This window comes from Pholis gunnellus (genome assembly GCF_910591455.1).
Source record: "Pholis gunnellus genome assembly, chromosome: 21".
Taxonomy (NCBI): Eukaryota; Metazoa; Chordata; class Actinopteri; order Perciformes; family Pholidae; genus Pholis; species Pholis gunnellus.
Genome location: NC_136548.1, coordinates 18,349,572 through 18,364,193, shown reverse-complemented (window position 1 = coordinate 18,364,193; position 14,622 = coordinate 18,349,572). Strand labels below are relative to the sequence as shown.

The 14,622-nt window shown below is 42.7% G+C and overlaps 1 protein-coding gene across 1 annotated transcript in view; it reads right to left on the bottom strand.

Annotated features, from left to right (window-relative positions):
- Positions 1-9,620: 9,620 nt before the first annotated feature.
- srcin1b (SRC kinase signaling inhibitor 1b) overlaps positions 9,621-14,622 on the bottom strand; it is a gene marked incomplete at both ends in the record, with an annotated part of 68,763 nt that continues 63,761 nt past the window's right edge. Inside the window, 5 exons of the mRNA XM_079182809.1 lie at positions 9,621-9,773; positions 11,222-11,377; positions 12,741-12,883; positions 12,980-13,325; positions 13,432-13,756. Of these exons, the coding sequence (XP_079038935.1) occupies positions 9,621-9,773; positions 11,222-11,377; positions 12,741-12,883; positions 12,980-13,325; positions 13,432-13,756 (1,123 nt within the window). The remainder of the gene's footprint in view (positions 9,774-11,221; positions 11,378-12,740; positions 12,884-12,979; positions 13,326-13,431; positions 13,757-14,622) is intronic.

Below are 14,622 nucleotides of genomic sequence, written 5' to 3'. Positions count from 1 at the left end.
AAACAAGTTCAACTACAACTCCTCGTTTATCATTCCGTGAGCGAGGAAACAAACGACGGGTTATTTGTTGAAGTTTATTCTTTACCTTTGATCAGACAGCTAGCTGTTTCCCTCCGTTTCCAGTATGTATGCTAAGCTAAGCTAACGCTCAGTGGTATCAATCTTCTCATCAAACACTGTGAGAGAAAGAAAATTTCTAAAAATGTCAAACTATTCCTTTAAACAGAGTTTAAACTGCACTCTCGCGAACAGTTAGAGCTGATTTACAGAAGAGACGTTTTTAAATTGTTCACTTATTTCTAATCACTTCATCATTATCTCTCCAACGCTGAGCTCCTCCTGAGGAATCATTAAACTTCCATCTAATCATAATGAAGGCCGGCCGACCTCATCACACCGCAGCTGAAGCTAATTGAACATATTCGGTTAGTTTGAGGCGTTGCTGGGTTTAAACTAATCTGTGACGGGGGGGATATTAAATGATTCATAATTTATTTAGGACGGTTACAAAGCTGCATTCTCATTTCAACTGACTTCAACCTCATAACGATTTAGATAAAAACTCATTTCAGAAGCACTCGTATCAACACATTTGCTCTTAAGTGGTTTCAGAGTTTTAACTTGTTGAGTTCAGCAATTTTCTCCACAGGCGGAAAAACTACTTAAAGTGAGTTATAATCTCAAATCTGAGTGAATGAGTTTAATTATGTAACTGAAGTGCATGAAAGGTCCTACTTTCTCTGCGCTAACTGTCAGTGAAGAAGTTCTTCAACTCGACAATAAATTCTGTTCATTTAAAAGTTGTATCAATGACTTCGGTCTCATAACTGACAGACATCTTTGGAACTAAAATAATATTTTTACACTTCATACTGTGAACCGTTGCACATTCGTTATACAATTTTGCAGAACTGTTGTTGTAATTTTCTGACTTTTATCTCTAATTTAACTTCCTCTATGTTTATGTTACCAAAGCAAATTCCTTGTACAAAAACCTACTTTTGAATAAACCAGATTCTTGACGAATAAAAGTTGATGAGCTAATAAGCTACGTAGCTTCCTGCATTTTGGACTTTCTGTCTCTCCGTTTCCTGTCTCTCGTTTGTTTGTTTTAGCAGCAATGTGTCACTTTGTAAAAGCTGGTGTGAGCAGATCGATACACAACGACACGTTCGTTTAGATCATTTAGACAGATGTGGCGACATCTAGTGGTGAGGATGCAGATTGCAACGAACTGGAACTTCTCCTGTGAATGTCGACGGTTTGTCCTTTCTGGGCCTCCGTAGCAACGTGGCAGCCGACTCTAAAGAGGAACCTGATGAGAAGGTAACGAAAACACAACGACAATTCTTATTTCCAGGTGATTATGCACTAAAGAAACATACCTAATAATATTAAGTATAATAATATGAAATGTATTATATTATTTCTGCCAACAGATCCCCCTAAATGCTGCTTTCTGTATGTTTAAACAGCTGCTATGGTTCAAGGATTAAAATGTCTCATTTTCTTGGTCTTAAAGAGTCAAAACAAGGTATTTGATATTGTATATATATGGACCAAACAATGAATGAATAAAACAAATAGTCTCACAGCCATCATGTATAAGAGGGTCACCTTTATTGTCACAAAAACACAACAGGAACTTACAAAAGCAGCAAACCTTTGTTCAGTTTTCTTTTTTTTTTTTTGATTGGTTGATTTTTTTTCTCACACGAAGCAGCAACTTTTACTTCCCACACACAAAGTTGCGCTCGGCGTGTTGCTCCGTTTAGTTGGTCTTTAGTAAGTTATACTGACTTGGTAGTAGATTATCATTCTTCTTCACAATTCACAAACAACACTTACCGCACACAGCAAGCATCACTCAGACTGGAGGAACAGTTGATATACAATATCGTCCTGATATCTTTCTCAATACGTATAATAATAATAATAATAATAATCTTTTTGTATTTATTCTGACAGTAAAAGGGGCTTTGCTGACCCATTTTTGAACATAATACAAAAATCTATGTTACTGTACACTTGTTGTTTACTCTATCATACACTCACAAGTATACACAGAATTATTGACGAGAAGATTTGACCTGTGTTGACGCCGCGTGCAGATTTCCAGGAATGTTTACAGTATGCATGCCATTTTAGATTAGATTTATTTTTTCTTTCCCCCCGTCTAAAAAAATGTCCACATAAAACTTTTGTAATATATCATTTGGGTTTATATACATTTTTGAACATCCACAAATGGTTTGAACAATCACACATTCATCATAAACCATCAATAGAGTTTAAACTGTGCAGTGTACGTAGAGACTATTGGTTATAATAGAGGGAATATGTGCTTTTTTATAAATGTGGTGGTACTTTTATATTCTTCTGGAGAACCTCCCACTGCTGTACTGGTCGTCCACAACGTGTGATCATGGTTTCAATGGTTTAGCAGGAAAAATAAAAAAAATAAATCAGAAAAATAATAATTTACAGAATAAATGTGTTACATGCTTATGAATCCTCTTCTTCAAGTATAAAAATACAAAAAAACCTTGATTATATAAAACATAGATGATGCTTTTTCTTTTTTACATGTTAATAAAGCGATTTCTTCAAAAGAAAGATGGTTTTATAATATACATACAATATATCTGTGAAGTGGTTCCGGTTATACCTTAACTGTCTACTAATACATTCCATAAATGTATTTACTACATGGTGAAACATCTGCCTGTGGTATAAATACACACTCACAGTGAGACGTTAATATTTTCCTCCAGCTAAATGTCGAACAGAACAAAGTCTGTCTTCGTCTCGTTGTTTTAGTTCAAATATCCGTCACGCTAACAAAGAACAAAGAAATCTCACAAAACAGGAGAAGTGACAGTAAAATACTGGCTGTGTCCCAATTTCCCACCTCATACTAAATACTTTGTATTATATACTAATATTCATAGTATGGTTTTTTTTCTGATGTACTTTTCTCATACACGTCAATCAAACTGCGAACTTCCTGAGCTTTTCTCTCCAAACATCCACATTTAGTTTTAAAGGGCCAGTGTGCCGGATTATGGCGCCATCTAGTGGCGAGATTGCAGATTGCAACCAACTGAAACTTTTCCAGTGTGTCAATCTGAAAAAGAGAAACATAAATGTCCCTATCAAGGGCCAATGTTTGGTTTGTCCGCTCTGGGCCACCGTAGCAACATGACGGACTCTGTGAAGAGGATATAAACGACTCATTCTAATGTCACGAAAATACATTGATTCTTAGTTTCAGGTGATTAAACACGACTGAAAACATACTTAATAATATGTTTTTGCTAATAGAGCCACCTAAATGCTGCACACTGGCCCTTTAAAGGGAAACTCCGACACATCTGCACATGAATATCAGTCTACTTGTCGAATCAAGAAAGTCAAACCTGCCTCAACTTTTATCACAACGTCATCCGTCAACAAGCCAATCACAAACATCCAGGTAGATTACCTCATAGTCAGAACGGCATCGATGAAAAGTCACCACAGCGACAGAGTTTTGTGTTTTAGCGACTGATAAACCTTCACACTCATGGATCCGTTACTCAAACTGGACTTCCTGGATTTTATTTGTTGGTTTTTGTACGACGTCGGGTATTAAACGTGTTTACACCTGATCCGAACGAGTGAAAAGCCGTTACAGAGTGCGAGGAGGTGTGAAATCGTTGAAAAATCAGATATAACGGTGCACATTTTCAGACGTTTTCTCCTGGAAGACATTCATAGTGTTTGTTCACATGAAGAGAAGTTTAAATCTATTTAATCCTTTAATCCGACGGAGGAATGAGGAGAACAAGCAGTTCTGAAGAAACATACTGGTCGCTTGATTGTAACATGCTATCAAGGTGCATTATGGGAAATGTAGGATCCAGGTTTGGAGTTTGACCAACATTAGCGACTATGATTTTGGGGTATTTTTCTGCATTTGTTGCTTGAATTTTGACCAAATTCTTCTTCAATCTGTCCCCAAACGTTATGGAAGTGCAGTACTGAACATTTGTCCGGACCGACTGTTGCCAAACTATTTTGGAGACTATTTTGGAGGCTTCCTCGAGTGTTGTGGACACACACTCCGCTCGGTGTGTAGTGAGTAATTGGGACACAGATATTGTGTTGAGATTGTTCCCCTCGCTGGATTCAGACTGCAGGTTTAGAGCCGATGCAATTACCTCCAAATGTCTAAATCTTTATCTGACGCGTCTAATGCAGAACGGTGAGCGAGAGATGTGATCATTTCAGCTAATTATGAACGTGTTATCCTCTCCGTCTCCCTCTGAGCTCATCAAGTCGGATAAATGTATTCAAATGACAAAACTCTCACACGTTCAAGGCCTGAACTAGAGTACGAGTCCAAAAAGCAGACTGATCGGAGACTGATCCTCACGTTATTGGTCCGGCTGAGACCTGAGAAGCAGACAGAGGATGAAAGAAAGCAAAGAGAGAGATTTGCTCACGGAGAAGAAGCAGCGGAGGGAAACATCAGAGGAACTGATGGTGATTGGCCAGAAAGCATGAGCAGCGTTTACTGCTGGAGCACAAAACAAATCTCAGCACTGCCCCCCCCCCCCCCAAAAAACAACAAAAGGTAAGCAGAGAGGGAAGATTTAAAGAGCAGAAACAGAAAAAGGTCAAAAACAAGACGAGGACGAATTTGAATGGAAACAAGAAGCAGTGAGGGGGAAAGAAAGAAAGACAAAAATCTAAATTTACAAACAGACAAATGTATTTCAAGTTTTTGTTAAATGTCACAAGACGAGGTTTTCTATGTGACGCCCTCCCCTCCCTCCCTCCTCCCTCCCTCCTCCCTCCCTCTCTCCCTCCATCCACTCGCACTACTCTACGCTTCAGTCTCCTGATTGGCCGGCGGGATTTGGTGCATCGGCGTGACCGTCCTCGTGCTCCTGAGGAGACGAGAGACTGTCGCTGAGCTGCAAAAACAGCCAGAAATGAAGCTGTGATCACAGTCTGCTGTCAGAAAACATGTCCTCCGCTCCTCCTCCTCCTCCTCCTCCTCCTCCTCCTCCTCCTCCTCCTCTTCTTCTGTGTGTGGCGCAGGGAGGAGGGACGGGGTGGACAGAGAGGAGAGGACGGATGATGAATATTAATACAGAAGAGGAGGGATCATCTTAATGCACAGAATGAGGGAGGATGAGAGGAGAGGAAACAAGGAAAGAGAGGAAACGAAGAGGAGAGGAGAGGATACAACAAGATAGAAAGAAAGGAAAAGGTAATCAGAGGCAAAGAGATGAGGAGAGGAAACAAGGAGAGGAAAGGAGATGAGGACAGGGGAGGAAACAACAAGCACAGATGATGAGAGGAAAGAAGTAGAGGAGACAAGGAAAGGAGAGGTGGGGAAAGGAGATTAGACGTGGAGAAGAAACAAGGGGAGATGAGATTAGGAAGTGAGGAGTGAAGGGGAGAGGAAACGAGGAGAGAGAACAAGAAGATAAAATAGGAATAGGAGACAGGAGGAAAGAAGAGACGAGCGAAACAAGGGAACAAGGAGAGGAGTGAGAGATGAGCAGAGGAGAGGAAACAAATAGAGGTGAGCAAAAAAGTGAAGGAAACCACAAGAGGACACAAGGACACAGGAGGAGTAAATGAGGAGAGGAAGAAGAAGAGATAATCTCTTTTGTGAGCCGAGCCTCCTGGGTCCTTCTATCTCTCCTTCTATCTTTCCTTCTATCCTTCCTTAAACACCTCGGAGTCTCAGAGGCTCCTTTAGGAGCCGAATAAACAAACCGACATCGTCCTGTTCAGCGAGGCAAAACAAGACAAACACGTTTACGTCCAGGTCGCTTTGCACATGATGGATCGAATCTTTAGTGTCCTTAAGAGGTAGAGACAGAGGACGCTTCTCAATGTCAAGGAAGCATCCTTCAAAGGCAGAACGCCAAGGACGCTACGTCATCGAATCCTGACGAAAGAGGACCGGTCCAACATCCGGCATCCTTCAAACCTCCAACGATTTTGGAGGATGCATGCGTGTGTGTATCCTCAGAGCTCCTAAATTACCCATAATCCTTGGCAAACGATGCATGGTCGCTCCCCCGGAGTGTAAAAACGGGGGAACGTACGCTCGTAAACATTCAGTTATTTCACCTCAACACTCCCCAAAATCAACGGAGGAATGCAAAACCAATGTTCCTGCTAGAAATTGTAATACACTGAATTATTCTAAAATAAAAATAAAACATGTTTCTTCTGTTCCAATATGCAACTTGGAAGGAAACCGTCCGACCAAGAAAGGACTCTTGACATTGAGAGAACCGTAGAAACCCTCCAGAGTAGCTTGAGTCCGGTTCTTGTAGCTTTGCTCGTCAGTTATGACGTCATTTGATTCGCTGCTACGGATTGTGTTTCATACTGAAGGTGCTCGTGAATTTCTTGCTATTTTCTAACATTAGCTGCTTACAAATTTTGAAATTTTGTTTCTAAGGACCTCGGAGGGATCCAGATTCAGGAGAATGTGCTTGGAGGTAAACCCAACGTGTGCACACTTCAAATGTCAGTAATAATGCAACGCACAGCTCGTAACGCTGCTCTGTGAACCGTAGTTCATGTTCACAGCGGACAGTTCATTATCTTATCGTACATCTTCTTTTTCATTTCTAAGTAACTTCACAAAGTGTCTGATTGTTTGGCCGCGTGCTTCGTGACCCGTCTGGCTTCTCAGTAACTCGTTTGGTGAAACGCAATAACGTCGTTACTCACAGAAGTGAAGCCAAGACTACAGAACTCAGACCCCAAGTTAAACTGGATTATCCTTTAAAGTGTAGCTCTGTGAGAGGGACCAGAGGTGCCCGACCTTTGGATGAAGATCTTTAAAAAGCCTTTCACGTCGTCTGAAAGCTCATATCGTCTGTAACTGTGTTCAAACGTCGCGTACGAGAGGGAGGAGTCCGAGCTCGACGACGGCTTAAGCTCAACAATGACAGGAAGCAGCAGGTGGTGACAAGGTGCCGCTCAGTACCGACGCTCCCAGCGCTCCCAGGAACAAAGGGACCGGCGGACAGGTGCTCCACCCAGGAGCACCAACACCACCCAGGAGCACCACCACCCAGCCTCAAACAGGGATTGTTAAGTGAAACGCCCTCTTGTTGCTGCAGCACGGCAGCAGCACGTGAAGTGTGCGTCTGTGTCACATTAGAACCCACACAGATCAGCAGGAGACGAAGCATTCGGTCGCGTTGTTTCGTAGACGGATGCTGAAGTCTTAATTAACGGTTAACGAACATTTCTCAGCACTGACGCACCGATCGGCTCGAGGCGACGGCACACGTCGTTCACCCACAACAGAAAAGAGATTAAAGGAAATAAAGTGACTTAAAAGCGACCGACATGGAAGAAAATGAGTCATTTTGTGGTGAAACATTTACTAAATACACGAGACTTCACTTAACACTGTGAGTTTAGAGGGATTAATAATCTACCATCACTTTATAATAACCATTAATACATGAGAGATAGTGAACCTCAGTCATTCCACAAACAATGAGAAGGTTATTAATAATGTTTACTAATTATTAGTTATGCAATAATTCATGTTATTGTATCAGTTTATTGTTCCTTTTAATATTTAAGTATTTGTTGCTTGTTAATCTTTCAGAAATCATTTGTAAAACATCTATAAACATTAAGATGCATAATACTTTGTAAACGGTTAATAATTGGTTTGTTAAACGTCTATAATCATTACATAAATACATGTTTCTAACACTTTGTTAATGGTTAATTATTGTTGGTAATACGTCAGTAAACATATTTCTTTGATGGCTTGTTATCAGTTGCAACTGATGATTGTAACACTTTGTTAATAAATACGTTGTAAAGCATCTATTAACATGACTTAGATAGATGCTTTATGGTTATGATATCATTCATCAATGAGAGCTTAACTAGTAATTGGTAATAATCATTATTACTGATGTTATTATAAAGTGATAATGAGGATATTTGTTTCTGTTGAATATTAATATCGTGTTTAAAGAGATGATCTCACTCCTGAAGTCGATGTGGACTTAATGCAAGAAACATCACATTTAATTTGACTTTTCTCCTTCCGGGCTCTCTCCGGGTGATACGTGTTTAAAACGCAATAAGGGACATGAGGCGCAACAGAGCGTGAGAGAGAGAGAGCGGCGCTGAATACTGATGCTGGAGGTCAGCTGAGCGCTAACGGGAGCTCCTCTCTGAGAAGAACCTGGAGACATGAAGAAACGTCTGGAAACGCTAAACAAACCGAATGAGTTGCTGCATGTTTAATGTGGTGAATTCATGAATGAATCAGATTCCTTTGAACTGACCCACATGCTGAGACGACGGTGGATCGGTGTGAAGCGGAGATCCCCGGCTGGGACTGACCGGCTGGAGTATTTAGTGAAAGCTCGTCTTTCTAGAGTTCTTGTTTAAAGGAGGCCGTGAAGGACGAGGTCAAGGCTGCTCCACTCTGCAGGTCGGGGGGGGGGGGGGGGGGGCTTGGAGCGTCTGCAGGGGCAGATAAGACGGGTGGAGCTTCACGTCTAAAAGGCAGAGTACTGAGTTTAACCTCCTGTTCACACACACACACACACACACACACACACTGTGGCACTGAGCCGGTAACGTTACACACACTCCGCTCTGATTGGCCGGTTTATTTCTCCGGTTTGTCTCTTCCTGAGCGATGTGTTTTTATTTTTGAGCTCATTCCAGTGAAATCGACTGGAGAAGCCGTTTAGTTTAAATACTTTCACACGAGTTGAGTTGAGTTCTTATTATAAATCATATTTTATAAGAAACTAAAACACCTAATTGTGAAACGTAACCGCTACTGAATACTTCATGTTCAGACCTTTACACACAGAGGGTATTTATATATATTTATATATATTTATATTTAGAACGTAACCTGATTGGACGGACGGATCATTTGTAGTTTAACCAACTTGAATTTTTTTAAACCTGAAACAATTGAAATTGTTCAACTCTCTATTGAATAATGGAGACTTTTATTTTGTTATCTGTCAGAATTAGTGGACAAACATACATTTTTTGTCTTTCCTAAATATCTTATTGCACACGTTAAAGTGAAAAAGAAACGCCTCTTCAGGCGACCTTGTGCTTCTCTCTCGTCATCTTGCATAATAAGTCGTAGCATCGGAGCTATTTTTAAAAAGGCGAGTCTTAGTGAGCGAGCTCAGCGGATTGGCCTCTTGGCTGTTGAACACTTTTCTAACCGGTGAGCTTTGAGAGGACGAGCGTGAAGCCGAGCGACGATGAGGATTCAGTGAGAGGCGACGTGAGATATGAAATCATTCCGTGGCATCGCTGGAGGAAGAGGATGTGTGTGAGTAGATCTATTATAATAATAATAATAATAAAGCACCACCAAGACCTTCCTTCAGGAAATCAAAACATCGACGTACTCGCACCACAAAAACTCGATCTCTGAGCGAGCGAGGTCAGATCCAGTAACTGAAATGTCAAAAACGCACATCAAGAACTGGTAAAAAGAAAAGAATCAAGGTTTGTGCAGATAGTTCCCCGCTCTCTGGGTTCTTTGTCTGGAGCCAGATGTTCCTCTGAAGAGACGGTGGAGCTTGTTTTTAGAAGTGGAATACCTGCTGCTGGCCCTGGACTTTGGGGAAATCCTCTTTCTGCTTGCGGGTCTTGGGCCTCTCCAGGCTGCCTTGCTGGAGGTGTTTGAGCCGGGCGGCGACGGTGGGGCCCTTCATCGGCCCCGGAGAGTGACTGCTGTTCTGTGGGAGGCGACAAAGAGGCGTTAATTTAATTTGACTTATCTAACGATGACAGATGTGTGTGGAAACTCATGTGTGTACAAAGGAAGGAAGGTTTTAACTTTCAGCGCGAAACACTCAACTTTAAAAACGTGTTTCCTGTTGAGGATCGGCTAGCTGCCTGTTCTGTGTGCAGCTAAAAAACAGGCGGCAGAGCTTCATGTGTTAAAGCTGCATTCTCTCTAGTGTCCACCAGGGGGCGACTCCTCTGGTTGTATAGAAGTCTATGAGAAAATGACTCTACTTCTCTCTTGATTTATTACCTCAGTAAACATTGTAAACATGAGTTTATGGTCTCAATCTCTAGTTTCAAGTCTTCTTCAATACAGCATGATGTTCATTTAGTACATGATGGTCCATTTAGAGTCAAACAGACCATAAAGCAGGGGATGCTTTAGGGCGGGGCTACACGGTGATTGACAGGCATCTACCAGAGCTATGTGACGGTAAAATATTGTTTTAATAAAAGATCCACTTGCCTTCAGTGGATTAAAAAACCTTCATGAGAGAAAATAGATTCTTTTAGAGAAACATTTCTGTCTGCAGCTCTGAACCTGAACCCCCCCCCCTCCCCCCCCCCCTATATTTTGACAGCTACCTGCTTTGGGACCGTCGTGCGATAATTTCAACAAAAAACAAGCCGTCTTTGTGTCACCAGAGCTGTCAGGAGGAGCTCTCACTGCTCCACGAACTAAACACATCGACTGCTTCAGTCAGAAGGTTGTGCTTTTACAGCCGGAGAGACTCAGACAAAGAGAGTCAGCAGAGGATCGGTGAACAAGGTCAGGAAGAGAAGTTCAGCAGCGACAGCATGTGATATAATAGTGTTCATTTTGTTCATGAACACTATTAATACAGTGCACGACTTTGGGGCAACCGCCATCTACTGTTTATTAAATGTTTTTTCTTGAATATGATTTTCTGAGGTTTGTCTTTCTTTACACTCAACCAACGATTCTTTACATCTCTCTGTGCTTCCTTTGCTTAAACCAGCCCGGTGGTGTTTCCCAACTGTGGAAGCACTTTGTAAAGAGTTTTCTTTATTTGCACTTGTTCTTCTGCCCCGATTTGATTAGTTGACACTTTGCGTGTTAGTAGTTATAAAGTCGAGAATAAAGAAGATCAGAGGGACAGCGAGCAGAAGTCCACAGGCGTGGCAGCCGGAGAGGGCCGTTTGTTTGACTTTACCTTTCTGCCCAGCGACCCAAAGATGCAGGGAGGAGTGGGCGTGGCCTGCGGTCGGGCGCTGAACCGTTTACTACAATCGTTTACAGGAGTTCTCTGAAATATCTTCAGTCGTATGAAAGAGTGCGTCAGAGACATGTTATCACACCGAAGATCAGCAGCACGAATCAGCAGAATGAACCTCAGCGTGACTAAATGAACGGTTTATCTTTTAAGCGTCGTACCTCCAGCTCGGCAAAGATCTTCTCCTCGTCGTCGTCGTCGTCGTCTTGAATGCCCGACGCTGCGATCACAGGCGGGGTCGAGGCCGGTCGCGGGGTGTCGCAGGGGGTCCGCCGCAGCTTCACCAGAGTTTTAGGCATGTCGCCGTCTTCCTCCATCTTAAGAGGAAAGATGAAGACGTTAAACTCTGGTAGCTGAAAGGTCACGTTGGGCCGTCGTACGGTATATTAATTTCACCTTTGGTGTTTTTTAGGGTTAGTTTGGGTTCAACAATAACACAAACTAACTAACCGATGGAGGCAACAGTAGACCAGCAACTCTTGTGATTTTTCTAAATGGAGTCTGGTGTCTTTGAAGATATCATAGATAACAGCTTCAGTTCATTACAGCTTCATCCCTTTAAATAAAAACGTGCTGAAAGCTGCATTCTCTCTAGTGTCCACCAGGGGGCGACTCCTCTGGTTGTATAGAAGTCTATGAGAAAATGACTCTACTTCTCTCTTGATTTATTACCTCAGTAAACATTGTAAACATGAGTTTATGGTCTCAATCTCTAGTTTCAAGTCTTCTTCAACACAGCATGATGTTCATTTAGTAGATGATGGTCCATTTAGAGTCAAACAGACCATAAAGCAGGGGATGCTTTAGGGGCGGGGCTACACGGTGATTGACAGGTCTCTACCAGAGACGTATACGGCGTCTCTACGTCACTCCTACGTTTTACAAATATGGTCACTTCCTGTTCACTGGTTGCAAAAAACAACAACATGGCGACAGTGAAATCGCCAAACTAGAGGCTTCATAACATCGGTCTAAAAGCCAACGGGTTGTTATCTACAGTCTGTGGTATCGACACACAGATCTGCTCAACAACCACAAAAATAGAAATAAAAAACCCTGCATTGACTTTGAGTGTCCTTCATCTTTAACAGAACACTTTCAGCACGACAGTAGTTCGTATTAATACAACTGAACTGTTTGTGTGAATGAACCGCCAGAGAAAAGCCCAATGAAGGAACCACTTGACGTCGTTCATTCAGGAAGGTTTTCAGCACCTTGTTGAAGTGAATCCTCATCACACAGAGATCAGGGAGGCTTCAGAGCATCAGCAGCGTGTTCACGCCTCAGAAACAAAACCTCAAACTGCAGACAGGATCCTCACTCTGTTGCACATGCGAGAGCAGCGTTCTCAATATGTGGGTCACAATCCAACATCCCTCCAGACAGCACCGCTGAGACCGCATCTCCAGGTTTAGCTGCATCTCTTAAAACGACTGAAAGTGACTCTTGTTTTAATATTTTCAGGATCAGCTGTTGCAGGAGATTTAGATTCTCTCAGCTTCCAACCGGCAGCACAACAGAGGTGTGTTTACGCATGACAGATGTCACTCCAATTAGACGCAAAACAGCTGTTCCAACAACCCGGTCAGTGTTTCAATGACAGCTGACACTCCTGCAGCAGACGTGGCTTTATTTCCACACACTCCTCCTCCTCCACCGCCGAGCCCTGAAGCATCTCACCTTCATGTTCTTGGAGGTGACGATGACCTCCCCGGTGCGGTTGGTGGTGAGGCCGTGTGCCGACGGGAAGCTCCGGCGAGGTGGAGGCGGAGGCGGAGACTTGGAGGGCTTCTCCGTACGATACCGGGTCACGTTGAGATCCACTGTGAACACGAGACGACACTCGTAAAGTTAAAACAGATATTTTTACTCCCAACACGAAGGAGATAGACGGCGGTAAATGAACAGAGACCACCCACCTGACCCTCGGTGTGAACCCGCCCCCTCCATGCTGTTCAGCTTCTGGGCGGCCAGCTGCACTTTGCCGGGCTGCTGGTCTCCGCCGGGCACGCCGGCGGAGGCAGCGGTGCCGGCCGTGGTCCCGGCGGCGGTGCCGGGAGAAGCCGCCGCGGTGGTGGAGGTCATCGGGGTGGTGATCTGGGGCTTCGGGGGCACCGCGGGCTTGTTGATGTGGCGGGCGGCGAAGTCCAGGTCCGGGATGGCCTTCATCAGCTCGGCCTGGGTCTCCTCCAGCAGCCGGTTGATGTCCTGGGCGCTGAACTGGGTCAAGCTGGCCCGCTTCTCCTCCCAGTCCCGCTCCGCCGCCTGGCACACACAAAGACCAACGAGCTGTGAGCTTTAATGTAAATGGACGTTTGTTCAGCTGGCTAACTCGGACATATTTACATTTGTTAATAATCGATGTGATTACCAGTCTGACTTCGGCCGACACCGACTTATCGCCGGGACGCCGACTCGGCAGCTCGTCGAGGACCCGGTTCCTGAAGGCCATGGAGGGCTGGATGTCCTGCTCGGGGCCCGAGGTGTCGGCGTCGCCGGCCGTGACGGGCATCCAGTTGGCGAGGCCGGCGCCGGAGCTCAGGTCGCTGAGGCTGAGCGGAGGACTGTTCAGGATGTCCAGGTCGGAGCCGCGACTCGAGTCCTCCGATCTCTTCTGCGATTGGCTGGGGAGGTCCTCGGGGCCCTTCCACACTCCCTCCGTCACTTGTCTGTACATATAGGAGGGATACAAGAGACTACAATACACACAGGACACCATGAAGGTCCTGGACTCTGTTAGAGCAGCAAACTGCAGGAAATAAAAGATGAAATACATTTACCACAAAAATGTACAACAAGAGGTCTCCAGTGGGACTCGAACCGGTGACGTTGCCATTCTCGGCCACCACAGAGATATCTAATTATCTAATTATCTATTTATCTAATTATCTATTTATCTAATTATCTATTTATCTAATTATCTAATTATCTATTTATCTATTTATCTAATTATCTAATTATCTAATTATCTATTTATCTAATTATCTAATCATCTATTTATATATTTATATATTTATATATTTATATATTTATCTATTTATCTAATTATCTAATTATCTATTTATCTAATTATGTATTATCTAATTATCTATTTATCTAATCATCTATTTATATATTTATATATTTATATATTTATATATTTATATATTTATCTAATTATCTTTTGTAATAATTCATTCTTTTTATAATATCAGAAGAAAAATGACAAATTCCCAAAGTGACATCAGAATATGATCCACTGAGAAGTTTGAGTTACAATAACGTGTATGATATATAATAACAATTAAGATTTATATTTGTTATAATTGTTTTATTTGCATGTGAAGCACCGTGAGGGTTCGTTTGTATTGTGTGTGAAACACAAGTTAAAGTTATAATTCATATTATTTTGTTATATTATATCTTGACTGAACACGAGAATAAAACCTTTTAAACGACAGAGAAGTGGATCCTCAACAATGAAAGATTCTGTCTGATGAACTCGACGTGACGGTGAAGCTTCTTTGACGACAGAAATCATTTCTCATCGCTCTGATAAAACACCGTGAATCAGCAGGAGACG